This window comes from Hypanus sabinus, chromosome 10, assembly GCF_030144855.1.
Source record: "Hypanus sabinus isolate sHypSab1 chromosome 10, sHypSab1.hap1, whole genome shotgun sequence".
Lineage (NCBI taxonomy): Eukaryota > Metazoa > Chordata > Chondrichthyes > Myliobatiformes > Dasyatidae > Hypanus > Hypanus sabinus.
In genome coordinates this window covers 95,937,477-95,959,786 of record NC_082715.1, presented here as the reverse complement: position 1 = coordinate 95,959,786, position 22,310 = coordinate 95,937,477, and the positions used below count along the sequence as shown (strand labels likewise).

General features: G+C 40.7%; 1 protein-coding gene across 2 annotated transcripts in view; it reads left to right on the top strand.

Annotated features, from left to right (window-relative positions):
• Positions 1 to 2,834: 2,834 nt before the first annotated feature.
• Positions 2,835 to 22,310, top strand: part of LOC132400866 (hormonally up-regulated neu tumor-associated kinase homolog A) — a 40,041-nt gene continuing 20,565 nt past the window's right edge. The window contains exons 1-4 of one of the 2 annotated variants that reach the window (XM_059982350.1): positions 2,835 to 3,173; positions 6,235 to 6,527; positions 14,171 to 14,226; positions 16,129 to 16,261. In XM_059982350.1, coding sequence (XP_059838333.1) covers positions 2,922 to 3,173; positions 6,235 to 6,527; positions 14,171 to 14,226; positions 16,129 to 16,261 — 734 coding nt within the window. In that variant the 5' untranslated portion in view covers positions 2,835 to 2,921. The remainder of the gene's footprint in view (positions 3,174 to 6,234; positions 6,528 to 14,170; positions 14,227 to 16,128; positions 16,262 to 22,310) is intronic. The other variant, XM_059982351.1, reaches the window with a different exon arrangement.

Sequence of the window (22,310 nt, the reverse complement as noted above, 5' to 3'; positions counted from 1 at the left end):
ATTTACATTTGCAAATGTTCAAGTTCAAATTCAAGTTTATTGTTGTCCTAGGCATTCACACACAGGGTATAAATACCATGATTTTCTGCAGCAACACCCATACTTTAGAATCATGAGAAACATAACATTTTGTACACTCATAAATAAACAAAATTAACATAATGACACTAGTGTACGGCATTTGAGCTTACTTGGGTCAATCCACTGAGTGGTGGTGTTGTGCTAACTGAGCATCACAGTAAGAAGGCGGTGGCTTTGGTCTGATAATCCCACACTCATAAACTCACTGCTTCACTTTTCTCTGTCAGTACTGTGGCGGCATAACCTTTGTTTAACCACATGCAACAAAATGAGTGGTAGTAGAGACACTGAGGATGATGAGTAGCACATTCATATAAAATAATGTGAAGCACAAGAGCTGATTTAAGATCACTGAAATGACTGTTCACTTAGATCAACATGTATCTATTGAAACATGGTTCGTGAAGGTCAGTATCGATTTCAGTGCAGAACAGGTATATCTCCTTCAATCCCAATTTATGTAAGTCATATGAACAGTTCAATACAAGAAAAAAATCACTCCAATACGGATACTCCAGGGTCTTAGTCTTTCCTCAAGAAGAACGGGTCCATTTTGAATATTTTTGAGAACAGGTCAATTGCCATAAAAATTATCAGAACTATATAATGAGAATAAGCTCCCACTGTCATTACTGTTGGACTTGTTCATTGCATTGGAAACATGCTTCACAAAATCTAGCATTCCTCAAACCCCCTTTTGTAGCTCAATTTTCTATCTGCATTTGTGATGTTCCTAGGAACAATTGTTAGGTCTACTGCCACATAGTGATTAAGTTACCAGATGAGTCATCTAAAGGCCTGGAGTGATTATCTGGAAAAATTAGTTCAAATCCTGCCACAGCAACTAGGTAATTTAAATTCAATTAAACAAATCTGAAATAAAAAGCTAGCATCATTAATGTTGACTGTAATTACAGGAATGTTGTAGGGTAATGTAATTGGGAGAAATGTACATAATTCACAACCACCGACATCAAGTCGGGGTTTTGCTTTAAGAGGTTGGTCTGATGTGATGACATTGTTATGTAAAAGGTTTTCATCGTGTTTTGCGTTCATTTTTTTTTGGTGTTCCATAAATGAGGTGCTACGGATTTTCTGAAACATAAAACGTCTCCACTGTTTTATTTGTGAAAATCTACAACGTCAAGAAAACACATTAGGTTCACTAATATCTTTGAGGCGAAAAAATCCTACCTACCTCTGATGTTATGTCTGTCCACATGATGGATATTAACGTCATATGTTCTGATATCCTCACAATATCAGATCAGGCATTATTCAACAATAAATGTGTACCTGTGAGTTCAATATCCTTTCTGGTCCTGAATGGTATCCTTGGCAGCCAAATAGCAGGCTACTCACTACTTTGATTTAGACTATGGGGGTTTGACACATCTCAACTCAAGCTGAAAAGCTCAGCCTTTCTCTTCTAAGTGCTGGACCCTTTGGAATTATAGAACGTAGAACACAGAATATGAAACACTACAGCACAGTACAGGCTCCTCCACCCACAATGTTATGCCAACCTTTTAACATCCTCTAAGATCAATCTAACCATATAACCATATAACATATAACCATATAACAATCACAGCACAGAAACAGGCCATTTCGGCCCTCCTAGTCTGTGCCGAACTCTTAATCTCACCTAGTCCCACCTTCCCGCACTCAGCCCATAACCCTCCACTCCTTTCCTGTCCATATACCTATGCAGTTTTACCTTAAATGACACAACTGAACTGGCCTCTACTACTTCTACAGGAAGCTCATTCCACACAGCTATCACTCTCTGAGTAAAGAAATACCCCCTCGTGTTTCCCTTAAACTTCTGTCCCCTAACTCTTAAATCATGTCCTCTCGTTTGAATCTCCCCTACTCTCAATGGAAACAGCCTATTCACGTCAACTCTATCTATCCCTCTCAAAATTTTAAATACCTCGATCAAATCCCCCCTCAACCTTCTACGCTCCAACCTTTCCCTCTCACCTAGCCCTTCATCTTTCTTTCATCCTCATTCCTATCTAAGAGTCTCTTCAATGACCCTAATGTATCTGCCTCTGCCTCCACCCCTGCAGTCCAATCCATGCACCTACCACTCTTGGTGTAAAAAAACCTCTCTCTGCTATGCCCCTGGACTTTCCTCATAAGACATGCTCTCTAATCTGGACAGCATCCTAGTAAATCTCCTCTGCACCCTCCCCAGTGCTTCTACCTTATTTCTATAATGAGACAAGCAGAAGTGAACACCAATATTCCAAGTGTGGTCTAACCAGAGTTTCATTGAGCTGCAACTTTACCTCACGGCTCTTGAGCTTAATCCCCCAACTAATGAAGGCTAATACACCGTACACCTTTTTTAGACACCCTATCAGCTTGCGCACAATTAACCATTATTTATCATTCTACTATCCTCTTTCCATGACCCTTCTACCAGATGCACTGGTAATGATGAGCATTCATTATTATAAAGAGTGATTTATCCAATCCCATTGTCTGAATGTTTTCAACTGCAAACTAGACTGCTGGTTTATACCACACAATAATCTTCAGAGTCTATGACAAAGCATCTCTTGTGTGAGCTCTGAGCTGGGATTGAATATCCTTTATTGATGGTTTGTGAGCATGACTGACAACAGTGGATATCAGCTTGGTTAATTATCTATGCTATCGTTATGGCTGGGTGGACCAGTAAGCCTCGAGGCAAATCATTAACCGGGAGGTAATCCTTCGGAGAGGACTTCAGTAATAATGGGCTTTGTATTCATTTCCCCGGTGATGTGTGCAAAACACAGCTAACTCCAGCCTGTGGGAGCTGTTTGATTCCTCCTGCTAGCCCAGCGATGCCTGCAGAGGTCAGATCAGCTTTGGACGATATCTTTGCAGGGATGAGCAACGCGGACCGTGCACTGCCAGTATGGGAGGGAATAAACAAGGACTCTGAAATGCCGGAGTGTTTCATCTCATTCCCTCAGGATCCAGCAAAAAGTTTCTCTCACACAAAGCGGGTCGGAAATTACCTAGTGGGTAAGATGATCAACAAAGGCTCCTTTGCTAAGGTGATGGAAGGGCTGCACATTCCAACAGGGGAAAAGGTAAAGGTGTCAGCATGTTCGGCACTTGATTCTTTATTACTAGATGGCAAATGAAGTGTACACTAAAGAACTGCCGGAATCCCAGTCTCAGGCTGGTAAATGTACAAAGAAATAAAATTGATGAAGAAATCTTAATAGGATGAAGGCTAACAGTGTCCATTTTGCAAGAATAAAGTTAATGAATTTCATGAATATATATTATTACAACAGAGCTGAAACTAAGTCCATGATTCTTAACAGAATTGTCTTGAATTAACCAATTTTGAACATTTCTTCAACTGAATGTTCTGCTTTCACACTTTATTGCGTCCTTTCAACTTTTTACAGTACTGCTATGAAATCAGTGATAATGAGGTCATGGAATTAGAGACATACATCATAGTAACAGGCCCTTCAGCCCATTGAGTCAACACTAACCATCAACCACCTATCTACATTAATGCTACATTAGTCTAATTTTTAAAAATTTCCCTACATTCTCTCAACTTGGTCCAGGTTCTACCATCACCCCTATACCAGGGACAATTTACTGTGGCCAGTTATCCAAACCAACCAACATGTTCTTAGGACAGGGAGGGAATTCAGAGACCAGGAAAAAGCTGTGCAGATTCCGCACAGAGTCAGGACAGGACCAGGGTCTGGTCTGATGTTCTATTAGCTGCCCCACTATGCTGCCAAATGAGGAGGTCTAGGACAGGAGCAAGTCTTAACGTTGGTAGAAAATTTGGAAAACACCCCCGCAGGTAAGGAGTAAGCCAATTTAGAACTCTTTTCTACCAGTGTCAATTGATGCTTTGTGATTTGCTTTAGATCAAAGGATATGGATAAAGGTCTCCACAACTACAGCATGGTGATCATTTCTCCCACTATTGAAGTAGACATACTTGGTCAATAGTGATGCTATAAAAATGCATTGTTTGTATTAAAGATCATACTGCCAACTAATCTGTATTTTGTTGTATCCTCTGACAGCTTTTCTTACTAATAACAACATATAGTATGTAATGCTGGGACCTCTGTACATATACAGACAGAGGTCTCAGCATTGATCCCTCCTGAACACCACTGGTCACTGATTTCCAGTCAGAGAAATACCAGTTTATTAGTACATTGGGTCTTCTATGACAAGCCAGCTTTCAATCCAATTTATCGAAAATATGCATGGTTTCCCAGATGTATGTAATTCCTTTCCCTTAGAATCTTCTCCCAGAATTTCCCTACCCTGATCTAAGTGTCAAATTTAGTTGCAATTTGACTACATCTGCAAAGGTATCTTTTGCAGTAACTTTAAATGTAAGCTTTTACCTCATAATCTATAAGCCTTGGGATGTATTCAAGTGCACTGAAGATTTATATTATTTAACATTGTATTAAAGAATGGAGTCGTGTACTAAAGCTTGATGCCAAAATAAAATTATACTCTTTAATTTTAATCCTAATAATTTGCCTCAACTTATTTGTTAGGTTCAATTTCTTGCTGAAACAGTTTTACAGGTGACACTGATTTCCAGTTTCCATCACCATAATTCTTCAGTCTATTCCCATACTGCATTCTCTGTCTTTGACCACTTACGCTGTTCAAACCTCATTTCTGACACAACGCTCAACATCACATTCAATAATTTCAGATTACCAATCTTTCTCATTTACACCAGATCAGTTCTAACAAGAACTTGTCACCTGCAACATTAAATGTATTTCTCTCTCCATAGATGCTGCCTGACCTGCTAAATGCTTCATTAGCTGGGGCAGAGAATATAAGATCATGGGGGTCATTGTGCAACTTGGTAAAATATTGGTTATGTATTTTTCAAATATTGTATATAATTCTGTTCTCTGCACAAGGAGAAAGATGTGATTGCATTTGAAATGGTGCAGAGGAGATTCATAAGGATATTGCTTAATGGAGCCTTTCAGTTATAAATCTGAAATAATTACTGACTTGTGTCAGACTATAGGTGAGAAATAAAATCTGACTAATAAAGCTTGTCCATTACTCAGTTTTTATTTCAGAATTTTGGCTCCCGCAGTTTTGTTTCGAGTCATAGAGTAATACATCAGGAAACAGGCTCTTCAGCCCGCCTGGTTCATGCAGACCACGGCATTCTCCCTGACAGTCCCAATTGCCTCCATTCAGCCTATAGCCTTCTCAGTCCTTCCCCTCCATGTACCTATCCAAATGCCTCCTAAATATCACATTTGCACTCATCTCAAACACTTCCTCTGACAAAGCTTGCTCATCACTCCCTAATTCAGTGCTTTCAAGCACAAACTTGCAATTGGTCCAGTTTTTAACTAGTTTTGCCAAATACTGAATTTTTATCAGTTAAATTTTTATCAGACACCATGCAATGTGATGAATTTTGTTTAATATCACTTGCCCTGTTTGTATCAGAAAGGTAGTCCTGATATATCATTAAATGAGCACACTTGCGACTGGCAGCATTGAATAGCACAGTCCAAAACAATGGACAATGCTGGAGGAAATCAGCAGGCCAGGCAGCATGTAGGAAAAGAGTACAGTCAACATTTCAGGCCTGCCAAAGGGTTTTGACCCACAACATCATTGTATTCTTTTCCTAGATGCTGCCTGGCCTGTTGAGTTCGTCCAGCATTTTGTGGGTGTTGCTCGGATTTCCAGCATCTGCAGATTTTCTCTTGTCTGCAAGAGGGATGGATAAACCTGACCACATTGCAGAACAAACAATCTTGGCTCCCACGGTGGTGCAAATAGATGTACTTTAATCTTTGTAGGCTTCTGTTGTTTGTATATAATAGTTGCATAGCTCAACTTCCATGTGTCAAGTCAGGGATTTTATGAAAATTAAATTCACAAGTAATCTCTGCAGCCAGAATGAGATCCACTCTTTAACTGATAAAAAGAAGATTCTATGACTAGTAATTTGATTTGAAACTGCAGTTTGATCTAGCACACTCAATTCCTATCACATTGTACCGCCAGGTACCGCTTTATGGCTGTCAAAGATTTGAATCACAATCAAATTTCTAGACCAACTTTTTCAAATGTTCACCAATTAACTCTAGTTGATATATTGACCAGGTGGCTATCAAAGTGATTGACAAGAAGAAGGCAAAGCAGGACACCTACATACAGAAGAACATGAAAAGAGAACCTCGCATTCACCAAATGATCAAACACCCCAATATCGTGCAACTCTTTGAAACACTGGAGACTGAGAACTCCTACTACATGGCAATGGAACTGTGCGAAGGGGGAGATCTGATGGACAGAATAAGTGAGAAGAAAAAGCTTGAAGAAAGGGAAGTGAGAAAATACACCAGGCAGATTCTGTCAGCTGTGGAACACCTCCATCGCCATACCATAGTGCACAGGTAGGATCAAGGACATTTCATTCCCTTCCTCAGAGATAGCCAATGCCCTTCAGATTCTTGTCTGCTCACACTCGTAACTTATGAGCATCTGTTCAGGAGCCTTCAGCATTTCAACTAATAGATTGTGAGGTGATTTCATCTTGCCCAAAATGCCATACAGAATTACGATCATCATTAGCTGGGGCATGCAGTATAAGACCATGGAGGTCATTGTGCAACATTGTAAAATTTTGTACATAATTCTATTCACTACATAACAGGAAAATTGTGATTGTGTTGGAAACATTTGATGGAACATTTCAGTTATGAAAAGAAACTAAGTAGGCTGGTTTATTTTCCTTGAACAAGAGAAGGCTGAGTTGTTGGTGGGGGGATAGTGAGCTTGGAACCTGACAGAAGTGTACAAAATTACGAGAGGCTTAGATCAGTGGATAATAAAAATAAAATTGCCACAATAGAACCACCTAAAACAAGAGCAGCTGAGTTTGATAACGCACAGTAAAAAGGTTAGAGGTATGATTACAATCTGGAATATAATGCCTGCAAAGGTGGTCTAGACAAGTACTTTCACAACATTAAACAAAGCCTGAATGGACACTTGAATCACAAAGACATAGAATACTATGCACCAGTGATAGAAAATGAAATAGATGGGAGCTTAATAATCAGCATAGATATGATGCTCCACAATGTCTGCTTCCCTACTGAATGATTCTACAGCTCTCTATGACTCTATGACCCATTGCTGACAGAAAGTTTGCTATGCACATTTGCTATTCAAATAGGCACAAAGCTCTATTCAAAGTTCACACCAGGTTCCTGAATTCCTGAGATACTTAAGGAATTGGAGGCAGAAAGAGGCAAGGAATTGACATTTTCCTGACTGGAGGGAAGAAAGAGAACTGAGGACAGAACGGAAAAGTAATTCTTATTAAACACAGTTTGAGCCCTTTCTTTCAAGTTTATGGGTTTTGTGCAAATCAGAATGAAAGGATAATAAGGAGGGGAATTATACCTACATTTGCTTTAGGCACTGTTATGTCTTTTTCATTTAAGTACAAGATGTGAGCATCACCAGTAGGGTCAAAATTTAATGCTTATCTCAAGCTGCCCTTGAGAAGGAGGTAGTGGTAAGCCATTTTCTTAATTATTTATTTTCTTTTTTATTTATTCATTTACGGGATGTGGGTGTTGCCAGCATTTATTGCCCACCTCGAGAAGGTGGTGATGAGCTGCCTTCTTGAACCACTGCAGTCGCTGAGGTGTTGGGACACCCACATTGCTGTTCGGGAGGGAATTCCATGATTTTGACCCAGTGACAATGAAGGAACAGTGATATGTTTCCAAGTCAGGATGGTGAGTGACTTGGAAGGGGATTTCCAAGTGGTGGTGTTCCCAAGTATCTGCTGTTCTCGTCCTTCTAGATGGTAGTGGTCATGGGTCTGGAAGGTGCTGCCTTAGGAACTTTGGTATGTTGTCGCAGTGCATCTTGTAGATAGTACACACTGCTACAACTGCTCATCAATGATGAAGGGATTGGATGCTTGTGGAAGGGGTACCAATTAGGTGGGCTGCCGTGTACTGGATGGTGTCTTGAGTGTTGGTGGAGCTGCACCCATCCAGGCGAGTGGCAAGTATTCCATTACACTACTGGCCTGAGCCTTGGAGATGGGGGATACACTGTAGGGAATCAGGAGGTGAGTTACATGCCACAGGATTCCTAGCTTTTGACCTGCTCTGGTAGCCATGGTGTTTATTTGGCTAGGTCAGTTGGTTTCCTGTCAATGGTAACCCCCCAGGATGTTGATAGTATTCAGTGATGGTGATGCCACTGAATATCCAGGAATGATGGTTAGAGCCTCTCTTACTGGAGATGGTCATTGCCTGGCACTTGCATGGCTCAAATGTTACTCGCCACTTGTCAGCCCAAACTTGGATATTGTCCAGAATCACTGCTGGTTTTAAAATGAGCTTACTCTAAGGGTGTTGTAGGGCATGGAGTTTCAGGACTTTGACCGAGTAACAAGGAAGGAACTGTAATACATTGCTCAGTCAATTTTGCATGTCACTTGCATGCATGAATTGTAGGTAACAGTATTGCTATAGGCCCTTTGTTCTAATGGACGGATATTACGGATCTAGGAGGTATTAGCTAGAAAGACTCAGGGAGCTGCTGGAGATCAAGAAGTGTAAAAATGATTTTATATTATTTATCAATTCAAGTAGCAGGTGGTGTTAAAGGAATCATTGTAACTTGGGCATATAATATTTTAAGCAATAGGAGGCAGAGAGAGGCAAGGAATTGATATTTTCCTGACTGGAAGGGTGAAAGAGGGAAGAATCAGAGCAACACACACAATATGCCGAGGGAAATCAGCAGGTCAGGAAGCATCTATGGAAATGAATAAACAATAGACAATAGACAGTAGGTGCAGGAGTAGGCCATTCAGCCCTTCTAGCCAGCACCGCCATTCACTGTGATCATGGCTGATCATACACAATCAGTACCCCGTTCCTGCTCTGTCCCCATATCCCTTGACCCCGCTATCTATAAGAGCTCTATCTAACTCTCTCTTGAATGCATCCAGAGACTTGGCCTCCACTGTCTTCTGGGGCAAAGCATTCCACATATCCACCACTCTCTGGGTGAAAAAGTTTTTCCGCATCTCTGTTCTAAATGGCCTACCCCTTATTCTTAAACTGTGGCCTCTAGTTCTGGATTCACCCATCAGCAGGAACATGCTTCCTGCCTCCAGCGTGTCCAATCCCTTAATAATCTTAAATGTTTCAATCAGATCCCCTCTCATCCTTCTAAATTCCAGTGTATACAAGCCCAGTCGCTCCAATCTTTCAACATATGACAGTCCTGCCATTCCAGAAATTAACTCTGTGAACCTACGCTGCACTCCCTCAATAGCAAGAATGTCCTTCCTCAAATTTGGAGACCAAAACTGCACACAATACTCCAGGTGGGGTCTCACCAGGGCCCTGTACAGCTGCAGAAGGACCTCTTTCCTCCTATACTCAATTCTTCTTGTTATAAAGGCCAGCATGCCATTAGCTTTCTTCACTGCCTGCTGTACCTGCATGCTTGCTTTCATTGCCTGATGTTCAAGAACACCTAGATCTCGTTGTACTTCCCCTTTTCCTAACTTGACTCCATTTAGATAGTAATCTGCCTTCCTGTTCTTGCCACCAAAGTGGATAACCTCACATTTATCCACATTAAACTGCATCTGCCATACATTTGCCCACTCACCCAACCTGTCCAAGTCACCCTGCATCCTGCATTCTCATAACATCCTCCTGACATTTCACACTGCCACCCAGCTTTATGTCATCGGCAAATTTGCTAATGTTACTTTTAATCCCTTCATCTAAATTATTAATGTATATTGTAAACAGCTGCGGTCCCAGCACTGAACCTTGCAGTACCCTACTGGCCACAGCCCGCCATTCCAAAAGGGACCCATTAATTGCTACTGTTTGTTTTCTGTCAGCCAGCCAATTTTCAATCCATGTCAGTACTTTGCCCCCAATACTATGTGCCCTAATTTTGCCCACTAATCTCCTATGTGGGACTTTATCAAAAGCTTTCTGGAAGTCCAGGTACACTACATCCACTGGCTCACCCTTGTCCATTTTCATAGTTACATCCTCAAAAAACTCCAGAAGATTAGTCAAGCATGATTTTCCCTTCATAAATCCATGCTGACTCGGACTGATCCTTCTACTGCTATCCAAAAGGGTCATAATTTCCTCTTTTATAATTGACTCCTGCATCTTTCCCACTACTGACGTCAGGCTAACCAGTCTATAATTCCCTGTTTTCTCTCTCCCTCCTTTCTTGAAAAGTGGGACAACATTAGCCACCCTCCAATCAGCAGGAACTGTTCCTGAATCTATAGAACATTGGAAAATGATTACCAATGCATCCATGATTTCTAGAACCACCTCCTTTAGTACCCTGGGATGCAGACCATCAGGTCCCGGGGACTTATCAGCCTTCAGACTCAACAGTCTATCCAACACCGTTTCTTGCCTAATATAAATTTCCTTCAGTTCATTCTTTACCCTAGTTCCTTTGGCCATTATTACATCTGGGCGATTGTTTGTGTCTTCCCTAGTGAAGACAGATCCAAAGTACCTGTTCAACTCATCTGCCATTTCCTTGTTCCCCATAATAAATTCACCCGTTTCTGTCTTCAATGGCCCAATTTTGGTCTTAACTATTTTTTTGCTATTCACATACCTAAAGAAGCCTTTACTATCCTCCTTTATATTCTTGGCTAGTTTACCTTCGTACCTCATTTTTTCTTGGCGTATTACCTTTTTCGTTACCTTCTGTTGCTCTTTAAAAGCTTCCCAGTCCTCCGGTTTCCCGCTCATCTTTGCTGTGTTATACTTCTTCTCTTTTATTTTTATACTGCCCTTTTCTTCCCTCGTCAGACACAGCCGCCCCTTACTCCCTTTAGGATCTTTCTTCCTCTTTGGAATGAACCAATCCTGCACCTTCTGCATTATTCCCAGAAATACCTGCTATTGTTGTTCCACTGTCTTCCCTGCTAGGGTATTGTTCCATTGAACTTTGGCCAGCTCCTCCCTCATAGCTCCATAGTTCCCTTTGTTCAACTGTAATACTGACACATCCGATTTTCCCTTCTCCTTCTGAAATTGCTGGTTAAAACATATCATATTATGGTCACTACCTCCTAATGGTTCCTTTACCTCGAGGTCCCTGATCAAATCCGGTTCGTTGCACAACACTAAATCTAGAATTGCCTTCTCCCTGGTAGGCTCCAGTACAAGCTGTTCTAAGAATCCATCTCGGAGGCACTCCACAAACTCCCTTCCTTGGGGTCCAGTACCATTCTGATTCTCCCAGTCTACCCGCATGTTGAAATCCCCATCAACAATCAATGTTTCAGGTTGAAATCTTTCTTCAGGACAGGAAAGGAAGGGGGAAGATGCCAGAATAAAAAGGGAAGAATGAGGTGATAGGCTGGTGAGGAGAAGAGGCAGGAGGTGAAAGTCAGGACAGAGAAAGAGGGAAGGGAGAGAGAAAAAAAATTACTGGAATAGCAGATTTTAGGAAAATATAAGGTGGTGAAATGGACAAGCAGATTGCAGATACGTTTTCTGCTTGAATTGCAGCACCTCGCAAACAGTGATGTAGAGAGGCAATCTTACCCATTGGCAATATTCTGAAGTAGATGCATATTCACAGGAGGTGCATATTCATAAATTCCTGCCAGCAGAAGACAAGGTGATAAAAATTTAAGAAAGCAAATAGTTTGCTTTGTGCTTTAAAGAATAGCATTAAATTTGTTCTTGTGATATAGTGACCATTCACATTCGAAGGTGCCAACAACCTGTGCATACAATCTCTTCAAGAAGGTGGCTCAACTTATCAGGCCAATGGCACGCAGCAATAACTGAGACTTTGGTTTTGTGTACAGGGACATAAAATGGCATGAATGTCGATTTCTACCTCTGCTAAAATAAATTGCCTCTCCCTCCCTTCTTCTATTCCCCTTTCTGGCCTTTTATCACCTCTCACCTGCCGATCACTTCTCCCTGAGTACCCTCCTCTTTCCCTTTCTCCTTATCTCCACTCTCCTCTCCTACAGGTTCCTTCTTCTCAGGCCGTATCTTTTCCTACACACCTGGCTTGACCTATCACCTTCTAGCTATCCTCCTTCTCCTCCCCCAACCTTTTTATTCTGGTGTCTTCCCCTTTCTATTTCAGACCTGAAGAAGGGTCTTAGCCCAAAATATCAACTCTTTATTCATTTCCATAGATGCTGCCAGACCTGTTGAGTTCCTCCAGCATTTTGTGTGTGTTACAAATGGTCTCTGTACCTGTTTAGATTCTGGATAGTGTAACATCTTATCAGACTTGTCTTTAGACTTTCCACAAACAGATAAGTCATCAAATTTTCAGGAAGAATTTCTCCTCTACAATTGTGCAGTGGGTGTTCAAGATAGTTGTCACAACACGGTCTACCAGTGACCTGACATAAATAAAAGAACCTTCTCAGACATAGCAGCAGAGTCAGTGATAGAAATCTGATGAGCAGATCCCAAGGCAACCCTTCACCCTAGTATCATAAAGGCAATTAATTCTTTTGGCCCACCAAGTGTCTGATGGACCTGGCTACATCTGGGTCTATAAAAAGCCCAGTCTGTCACAGTTAAAGCCCTCCCCACCTTGAGTATATCTGCAAGGGGAACTGTCACAGGAAAGCAGCAGCCATCATTAAGGATCCCCTCCATCCAGGCCATGCTCTCTTCTTGCTGCTACCATCCGGAAGAAGGTACTGGAGCCTCAGGACCCACACCACCAGGTTTAGGGACAATTATTAAACCCCAACCAACAGGCTTCTGAACCAGAATGGATAACTTCACTCATGCCAACATTGAACGGATTCTATAGCCCGTGGTCTCACTTTTAAGGATTCTACAAGTAATATTCTCAATATTTATTCATTTGTTTGTAATTATTTTGCTTTTTTTATTTTTGTATTTGCACAGTTTTTGTCTTTTGCATATTGTTTATTGTCCATCTTGTGTGCAGTTTTTCATTGATTCTATTGTGCTTCTTTGTATTTTCTGTGAACACCCACAAGAAAATGAATCTTAGGGTAGCATATGGTGACATATATGTACTTCAATAGTAAGTTTACCTTGAACTTTGAAACATTGCTAATCCCATTCACCATCACTTGGTCCATAACCTTCATTGCCTTGGTGATTCAAGTGCTCAATAAGGTGCTTCTTAAGCATTGCGATAGCATTGGTATTGGTGTTAGTTTATTGGTGTGGTACAGTGAAAAGCTTGTCTTATCTACAGTACATACAGATCAAGTGATTACACGTTGAGGTAGAACAAGGTAAAATAGTAACAATGTAGAGTATAGTGTAACAGCTACAGAGAAAGTGCCATGCAGGTAAACAATAAGCTGCAAGATAATAATAAGGTAGATTCTGAGATCAAGACTTCATCATATTTTACTAGGGAACTACTTAATAATCTCATTACAGCAGCTGTCTTTGAGTCTGGTGGTACTTGCTTTCAGTGTGTTAGAAGCTGTCCCTGAGCCTAGTGGTACATCTTCTCAAACCCTTGTATATTCTTCCCAATGGAACTGGGAGAAGAGACAATGACTGGGGAGGGAAGGGCCCTTGATTATTTTGGGATTTTCCCAAGACCGCAGGAAGTGTAGATTGAGTCAATGGAGTGGAGGCTGGTTTTCATGATAGACTGGGCTGTGTTTACAACTCTCTGTAGTTTTTTGTGGTTTTGGGCAAAGCAGTTGCCATACCAAGATAGGATACTTCCTGCGGTGCATCTGTAAAAATTGGTAAGGGTCATTGGGTTCTTGTTCACATTTTCCAGAGATGCCCTCAGAGTGGCTTAACCATCTGCCAGAAAAATATATAAGAAATGAACCTGCAGAGCTTGAGTGGGAAACATTCTGACCCTGGCACTGGAAGTGGAGACACATGGTGTGTCAGCTCTTTATATGTGACTGGTAAAAATCATGAGAAACAAGATCAGTCGAAAACAATTTAAATCTAAGATAATTGTTGGTTTGAACAACTTCATTTGAATATATCATATTTTTTGATTCTTCCTCAAGGGATCTGAAAATAGAAAACTTTCTCCTTGATGAAAATAACAACATTAAAATCATTGGTAAGTGTGGTACACTGAAATGATCAGAAACTAAAGCAGTAAAGGTAATAAATTCAAAACCAGTGATAAGAAATGTGCTACTGAAGGTGCAGTTCTTTGCTACCCACTTAAAATAACCTGGTGGTGGTCATCATCAAAGTAACAGCAAAAGGATTTCAATTGAAACAGAATAAGGATAATTGCAACTTTGGAGGTAGTTATGCAAAATGAAGTCAGGTCTTCTTAATTTTTGGAATAGGATGTTGGAAGATTTGAAATTGCTTAGTAAGACAATGTAAATATATACATTATAGCAATGAAAATTCAAAGTTTGAAGTGAATTTATCATTAAAGTACATATTTGTCACATAATACACCTCCAGGATTCATTTTCTTGCGGACATAGTGAATATTTCCACAATAGAATCAATGAATGAGTGCACCAGCTGGGTACTCAACCAGTGTGCAAAAGACAACAAACTCTGTAAATACAAAAAGGAAAAAATTAATTAATTAATTAATTAATTAGCAATAGATATTGACAGCATTAGATGAAAAGTTCTTGACAGATAGTCCATAGGTTGTGGGAATATTTCAACGATGGTGCAAGTGAATTTGAGTGATGTTATCCCCCTTTGGTTCAAGAGCCTGATAGTTGAGGGGTTGTAATTATTCCTGAACCTGGTGCTGTAGGTCTTGAGACTCCTGTATCTTCTTCCTGATGGCAGTAGCGAGAAGACAGCATAGCTGGTGGGGCTCCCTGATGATGGATGCAGCTTTCCTGCAACAACGCTCCATGTAGAAGAGCTGAAAGGTGGGGAGGGCTTTACCAATGATGGACTAGGCCATAAAAAATTACTTTTTGTAGAGTTTACTATTCACTCGCACTGATGCTTCTATATCAGATTGTAATGCAGCCAATCAATTTTACTCTCTAATACTCATCCATAGGTTTGTCATAATTTTAGATGTCATGCTGAATGTTCACAAACACTTAATGAAGTAGAGAGCTGCCATACTTTCTGCATAATTTCCCTTACATGCTGGGCCCAGGACAGATCCTTCCAAGTGATAACACTGAAGAATTTAAAGTTGTTGACCGTCTCCACCTCTGATCCTCCAACGAGCATTGACTCATGGACAGCTGGTTTCCTCCTCCTGAACTCAATAATCACGTCTTTGTCTCGTAGACATAGAGTTAGGAGTTGTTGTTATGGCACCACTCAGCCAGACTTTCAATCTCTCTCCATCTCTACCTTTGATTAGGCCTACGCCAGTGGCATCATCAGCAAACTTGTATATAGCATTGGAGTTGTGCTGTCATGAGTGTAAAACAAATAGAGCAGTGGGTAAGTACACATCCTTGAGGTGCACCTGTGCTGATGGAGATCATGGAGGAGATGTTGTTGCCAATCTGAACTGACTGGGGTCTACAAGTGAGGAATTTGAGGATCCAATTGCACAAGGATTTATTGAGGCCAAAGTCTTGAAGCTTATAGATTAGTTTTGAGGGGATAATGGTATGTTTCCAAAACAGAAAAAAATAAACAGCAGTGTAACCAGGAGTGGGATAATAAAATTTACAGAGCTGCTGATGAAGAAAATTTCTTTATAACAATCAAATTAATGGATGTCATGACTAGATGATTCTGTTCTGACGCTTTTCAAGAATTGAGAAGAGTTTGTAAAAATTTGAAAATTATTTCTGCTAGCTTGTGCTTTTAAATCTTCAGCCTAAAGTAAAGTTTTCAAGGGTATAAGTTGGAAAGCAGATATATTTCCTGTAATTTCTAACTTGGAGGATGATCACTCAGCAAGAAAGCCAAGGGAATTAAACAATTCCTTTTTTTTAAAAAACACTTTTTGAGTTCTTTGGTCTTTTATTTGGCATTCATTTCTAATTGAATAATCTCTTTGATTTAGATTTTGGATTAAGCAACACTCTGAAGAACGACAGCCAGGAATTATTGAATACACAGTGCGGGAGTCCAGCCTATGCTGCCCCAGAGCTCCTGGCTCATAAGAAATATGGTCCCAAGGTGGATGTCTGGTCAATGTAGGTACTGAGTTGCACTAGAAGTAATCTGTCTCTTGGAATAGATGACATAAATGACATGCTTTTCAATTGGTGCTACCTCACTGCCAAGAACAACACAACACTTTCCCTTTTAAATGTCAAATGATCTGCTGTGCATTTCAAGATTGTGCAATTATTATTTTCTCTCTTGGAAAAGAAATTTGTCTGTAGTATTATATTCTCAAGGCGCAATATGCTAATGTGTTATGTCATATTTGCCTTTGTTGAGGTTGACAATATTTGTGTATCTGTTTGCTGAGGTTTCTTGGAAATAGCAATTCTCATATGTTGCTGTTGGGTGATTGATGGTGCTGCCAATGACTGTGGAAATGGCTAGATCCTCCCTTGTTGACATGGTTATTGCCTGGTGCTTACAACCAAGGTCAGGTTTCCCCCATTTGTCTTTCCTTCAAGTTCCTGTAAGCACTACTCTTACACATTGGATTTATTGCTCAGTTTGATCATGTTAAGATTGTTCACAAAAAAATTAATACAAGTGGATTCATCCTACTATAAATAAATAGAGTGAAAATTATAAATAAAAATAAGAAATACCTCAAGATAAATATAACTTTTTATTTGCCACCTGTACTTGATGGGCCAAATGGCCTACTTCTGCTCCTATATCTTATGGTCTTATTCCCCTGGTCTTAGACTCTCCCACCACAGGAAATGTCTCCTTCAGGGTGCAAGAAGCAGTGATATTGAAAGCATTTTTTGGATTTCAGCTTTTAACTAAACTCATTCCAACAACCTGATCTGCTTGCAGATTCATCTTCTTTATTTTTAAGGACAAGGATGAATAACGTTGTTCATTTTACACAAAATATACCTGGTGGTGTTCATACTGCTTTTCCTGGAATTTTTTGTCATAAGTAAGAGCTGTGAATCATGCGGTAAAGATTTGAAGGGTGATAAAGGTGATAAAGTTGAGACTGAGGATCATTAGTTTTAGTTGGTCATTCAACTATTTAACCCCCTACAAAGTGTGTGAAATGACTCGTAAAATCACGATGACCGGTTCAAGGCTGCTGCAATGGTTGTGTTCCCTATGCAGCTAAACTTGTTCCATATGGTTTCTTCCCATTTTAAAGCTGGTTAGATAAAAACTGTGAATAAATACTGTACCCAGGATAGCAGAGATGCCGGGCAGGGTAGTGGAATTCTCTTCTTGCAGGATGTGGGAAGGCAGAGAGACTTTCTGTGTCCCTGATGAGTACAACTGCAGGAAGTGCATCCAGCGGAAACTTTTAACACTCCGGGTTAAGGTGTTGGAGCTGGAACTGGATGACCTCCCAATTGTTCGGGAGGCTGAGGGGTGATAGATAGGACATATAGAGCGGTAGTTACACCCAAGGTGTAGGATGCAGGAAACTAGATGTCATTGAGGAAATGGAAATGGGTTAAGGAGCCCATGCAGAATACCCATGTGGCCATCCCCCTCAACAACAGTATATTACTTTTGATACTGTGGGGGGGGGGGGAGGTTTGACTAACAAAAGAAAGTCATAGTGGTAATATCTCTGGCATTGAGTCTACCTCTGTGACTTTGAAGGGAATGGAGAGAAAAGGTGATAGGGCATTTGTTAGTTAGGGGAATAGACAGGAGGTTCTGTGGGTGAGATTCATGAATAGTATGTTGCCTCCTGGGTGCCAGGGTCCAGGATATCACAGATCAAGCCCTCAGCGTTCTTAAGTGGGAGGGTGAACAGCCAGAAGTCGTGTTCCATGTAGCTACCAATGACATGGGTAGGACAAGTGAGGAGGTTCTGCACAGGGAGTTAGGTGCTAAGTTAAAGGGCAGGATCTCCAGGGTTGTGATCTCAGGATTGCTACCCATGCCACATGTTAGTGAAGCCAGGAAGATTATACAGTTTAATACATGGCTAAGGAGTCGGTGCAGGAGGGAGGGCATAGGATTTTGGATTTTTTGGGCTTTCTTCCAGGGAAGGTGGGACCTGTACAGAAGGGACAGTTTATACCTGGACTGGAGGGGGACTAATATCCCAGCGGGAAGATTTGTTAATGCTGCATGGTGGGGTTTAAACTAGAGTTGCAGGGGGATGGGGACCAGAGTGTCAGAGCAGTTAGTGGAGAGGTTGTGGTGGCAAATATTGATAAGACCTTAGGAAACAAAAAGTTGAGCACAGTGCGACTAGTGTCCTGAACTGTATATATTTCAATGCAAGAAGTATCGTAGGAAAGGTGATGATAGTGCTGAAGTTGAGGTAACTGGTTTACAAACAGAGGCAATGTATAGTTAGGAGAGGCTGTTGATGGGGCAAAATTGCAGTCAAGTCAAAAGGATGAGTTGCAATGTAAAAGGCAGAAAAAAGCAAAAGATGTGAATACAGGACAGAAGAAGTTGAATGGGATTGCATGCAGTATACAGAATAAGGTAGATGAATTTGCAATACAGTTGCAGATTGGCACATATGATGTGGGCATCACTGAATCATGACTCAAAGAAGATTATAGTTGGGAGCTTAACGTTCAAGGATACACATTGTATCAAAAGGACAGGAAGGCAGGAAGGCAGAGCGGGTGACATTGCTTTGTTCATAAAAAATGACATCAAATCTTTAGAAAGAGGTGACATAGGGCCAGAAGGTCTTGAATCATTGTGGATACAGCTAAGGAACTGCAAGGATAAAAAAGATCCTGATAGGAGTCATATACAGACCACCAAACAATATTAAGAATGTGGTCTACAAATTACAATGGGAGATAGAAAATGCATACCAAAAGGGCAATGTTATAATAGTCATGGAGGATTTCAATATGCAGGTAGGTTGGGAAAATCAGATTGGTGCTGGATTCCAGGAGGGGGCTTTCTAGAGTGCCTATGAGATGGCATTTTAGAACAGTTCGTGGTTAAGCCCACTAGGAGATAAGTTACTCTGGATTGGATGTTGTGTGATGAACCAGAATTGATTAGAAACCTTGAAGTAAAAGAACCCTTGGGAGCAAGTGATCATAATATGATCAAATTCACCCTGAAGTTTGAGAAGGAGAAGCTGAAGTCTATGTATAAGTATAGTGGAGAAAAAGGCACGTGAGTGGAGTTGGCCTGGAAAAGAACACCGGCAGGAATGATGGCATAGTAGCAATGGCTAGAGTTTCTGAAAGCAATTTGGAAGGCACACAATATAGGTATCCCAAAGGAGAAGAAGTATTTGAAAGACAAGAGGACATAACCATGGCTAACAAGAGAAGTTGAAGCTTACATAAAAGCCAAAGAGAATGATGATAAATTTCATGAAATATGCCAGTGATAGTAAATCTAATTCTGATTCTGAAATAATAGAGCAAAAAGTAGTAGGAAGTTAGAGGATTGAGGAGCTTTTAAGAAACAACAGAAAGCAACTAGAAAGTCATTAAGAAGTTAAACAGGGAATACAAAAGCAAGCTAGCCTATAACATTAAAGAAGATATCAATAGTTTCTTCAGATACATAAAGTGTAAAAGAGAAGTGAGAGTGGATATCAGACTGCTGAAGAACGACCTTGGAATGATAGTAATGGGAGACAACAAAATAGCCGATGAACTGACTAAGTATTTTGCATCAGCCCTCACTTTGGAAGACACTAGAATATGATGGAAATTCCAGGCATCAAGGGTCATGAAGTGTGTGGTTATCATAACTAGGGAGAAGGTTCTTGGGAAACTGAAAGGGTGTTTGGAAGCACTTGATAAAGTACCCTGAGACCTCAACTTTATTAATCGACTCTAACGTCTTCCCAACCACTGATGACAAACTAATTGCCCTATAGTCAGCATGGTTTCCTCAAGGGGATATCTTGCCTGACTGATCTGTTGGAATTCTTTGAAGAAATAATGAGCAGGATAGACAAAGGAGAATTGGTTGATGTTATGTATTTGGATTTTCAGAAGGCCTTTGACCAGGTGCCACACATGAGGCTGCTTAACAAGCTACAAGCCCATGGTATTACAGGAAAGATTCTAGCATGGATAAAGCAGTAGCTGATTGATAGGAGGCAAAGTGTGAGAACAAAGGGAGACTTTTCTGATTGGCTGCCAATGAATAGTTGTGTTCCACAGGAGTCTGTGTTGGGAGCGATTCTTTTTACATTATATATCAATGATTTGGATGATGGAGTTGATGGTTTTGTTGCAAAATTTTCAGACGATATCAAGATAGGTAGAGGGGCAGTTAGTTTTGAGGAAGTAGAGATACGGCAGAAGGACAGGCAGATTAGAAGACTGGACAAAGAAATGGCAGATGGATTACAATATCAGGAAGTGTATGGTCATGCACTTTGGTAGAAGAAATGAAAGGGAAGACTATTTTCGAAATGGAGAGAAATTACAAAAAAACTGAGGTGAAAAGGGACTTGTGAGTCCTTGTGTAGGAATTCCTAATGGTTAATTTACAGGTTGAGTCTGTAGTGAGGAAGGCAAATGCCCCTTATCTTAGAAAGGATGTGCTGAAACTGGAGAGGATTCAAAGGAGGCTCACAAAAATGATTCCAGGATTGAATGACTTGTCATATAAAGAGTGTTTGATGACTCTGGGCCTGTATTCACTGAAATGCAGAAGAACGAGAGGTGACCTCATTGAAACCTATCAAATGGTGGAAGATCTTGATAGAGTGGATATGGAGAAGATGCTTCCTATGGTGGGAGAGTGTAAGACTCAGAATAGAGAGGCATTCCTTTAGAACAGAGATGATGAGGAATTGCTTTAGCCAGAGAGTGGTGCATTTGTGGAAGTCTTTGCCACAAGCACCTGTGGAGGCCAAGTCCTTATGTATATTTAAGTCTGACATTGATAGATTATTGATTGGTCTGGGCATCAAGGGATATGTGGAGAAGGCAGGAGATTGGCTGAGAGGAAAAATGGATCAGCCTTGATGAAATGGTGGCACAGACTCAATGGGCCAAATGGCCTAATTCTGCTCCAATGTCATATGGTCTCAAGGTCTTATAAGCCTGGCTGATGAAGGAGACCCAGCATTTTGATTGTGGCAAAGAGTCATAGAGGTATAGAGTTATACAGCATACAAACATATCCTCCAGCTCAAATGACCCATGCCCACCAAGATGTGCCATCCAAACTAGCCCCATTTAACAGCATCTAACCCATTACCTCAACATTTCCAATCCATCTATCTGTTGTACTCTCTTCTAAATGTTGTTATTGTACTTGTCTCAACCTCTTCCTGTGGCAGCCCATTCCACATTTCAACCACCCCTTAGGTAATTTGTTTTAAAATGTAAGCTATCTTGATGTAGACCATGATAAAAGAATGAAGTTTGCAGGGCTAGGTGTATGACCCATTCACAATCAATAGACAGAAAATGCCATGAGATAATCTTCTGGCTTTACACTTATGGCACAGAGATTTTTAGCCCTATAATACTTACTGAAATTGAAAGAGTGGTTACACGCATTTTTCCATCTTTTCTACAACCCCCCTGGCAGTGAAAGAAAGGATAAAGAAAGGATGTGGAAGCTGTAGAGATGGTGCGGTGTAGATTTACTAGGATGCTGTCTGGATTAGAGAACATGTCTTAAGTGGATAGGTTGGGTGAGCTAGGTCTTCTCTCTTTTAAGTGAAGGAGGTTGAGAGAAGGCTTGAAAGAACAGAACAAAGTGATAAGGGGCATGAATAGAGTGAACAGTCAGAGGTTTTGTTTTCAAGGGCAGAAATGGCTAATATGAAGGGGTATAATTTTAAGATGATTGGAGGAAAGTATAGTAAGGATATCAGAGGTAGTTTTTTATACACATTGAATGCACTGCCAAGGGTGGTGGTGAAGGCAAGTTCTTTAGAAATATTTGAGAAACTCATAGATAAGCACATGGATAATTGGCAAAACTTTGTTGGGCAAAGGGCATGTCCTGTGTTGTACTGATCTATGTCCTATGTTCTAATTCACTAATGTCAACAGAGCCTGGAATAGAATGTCTGTTTCCAGACTTTGGGAGGCTGTGAACGACGTGGTCTGCCTACTGTTCTCAATGGAGAATAACTAAGGTGACAGATGTTGGCTTGGGGGAGGA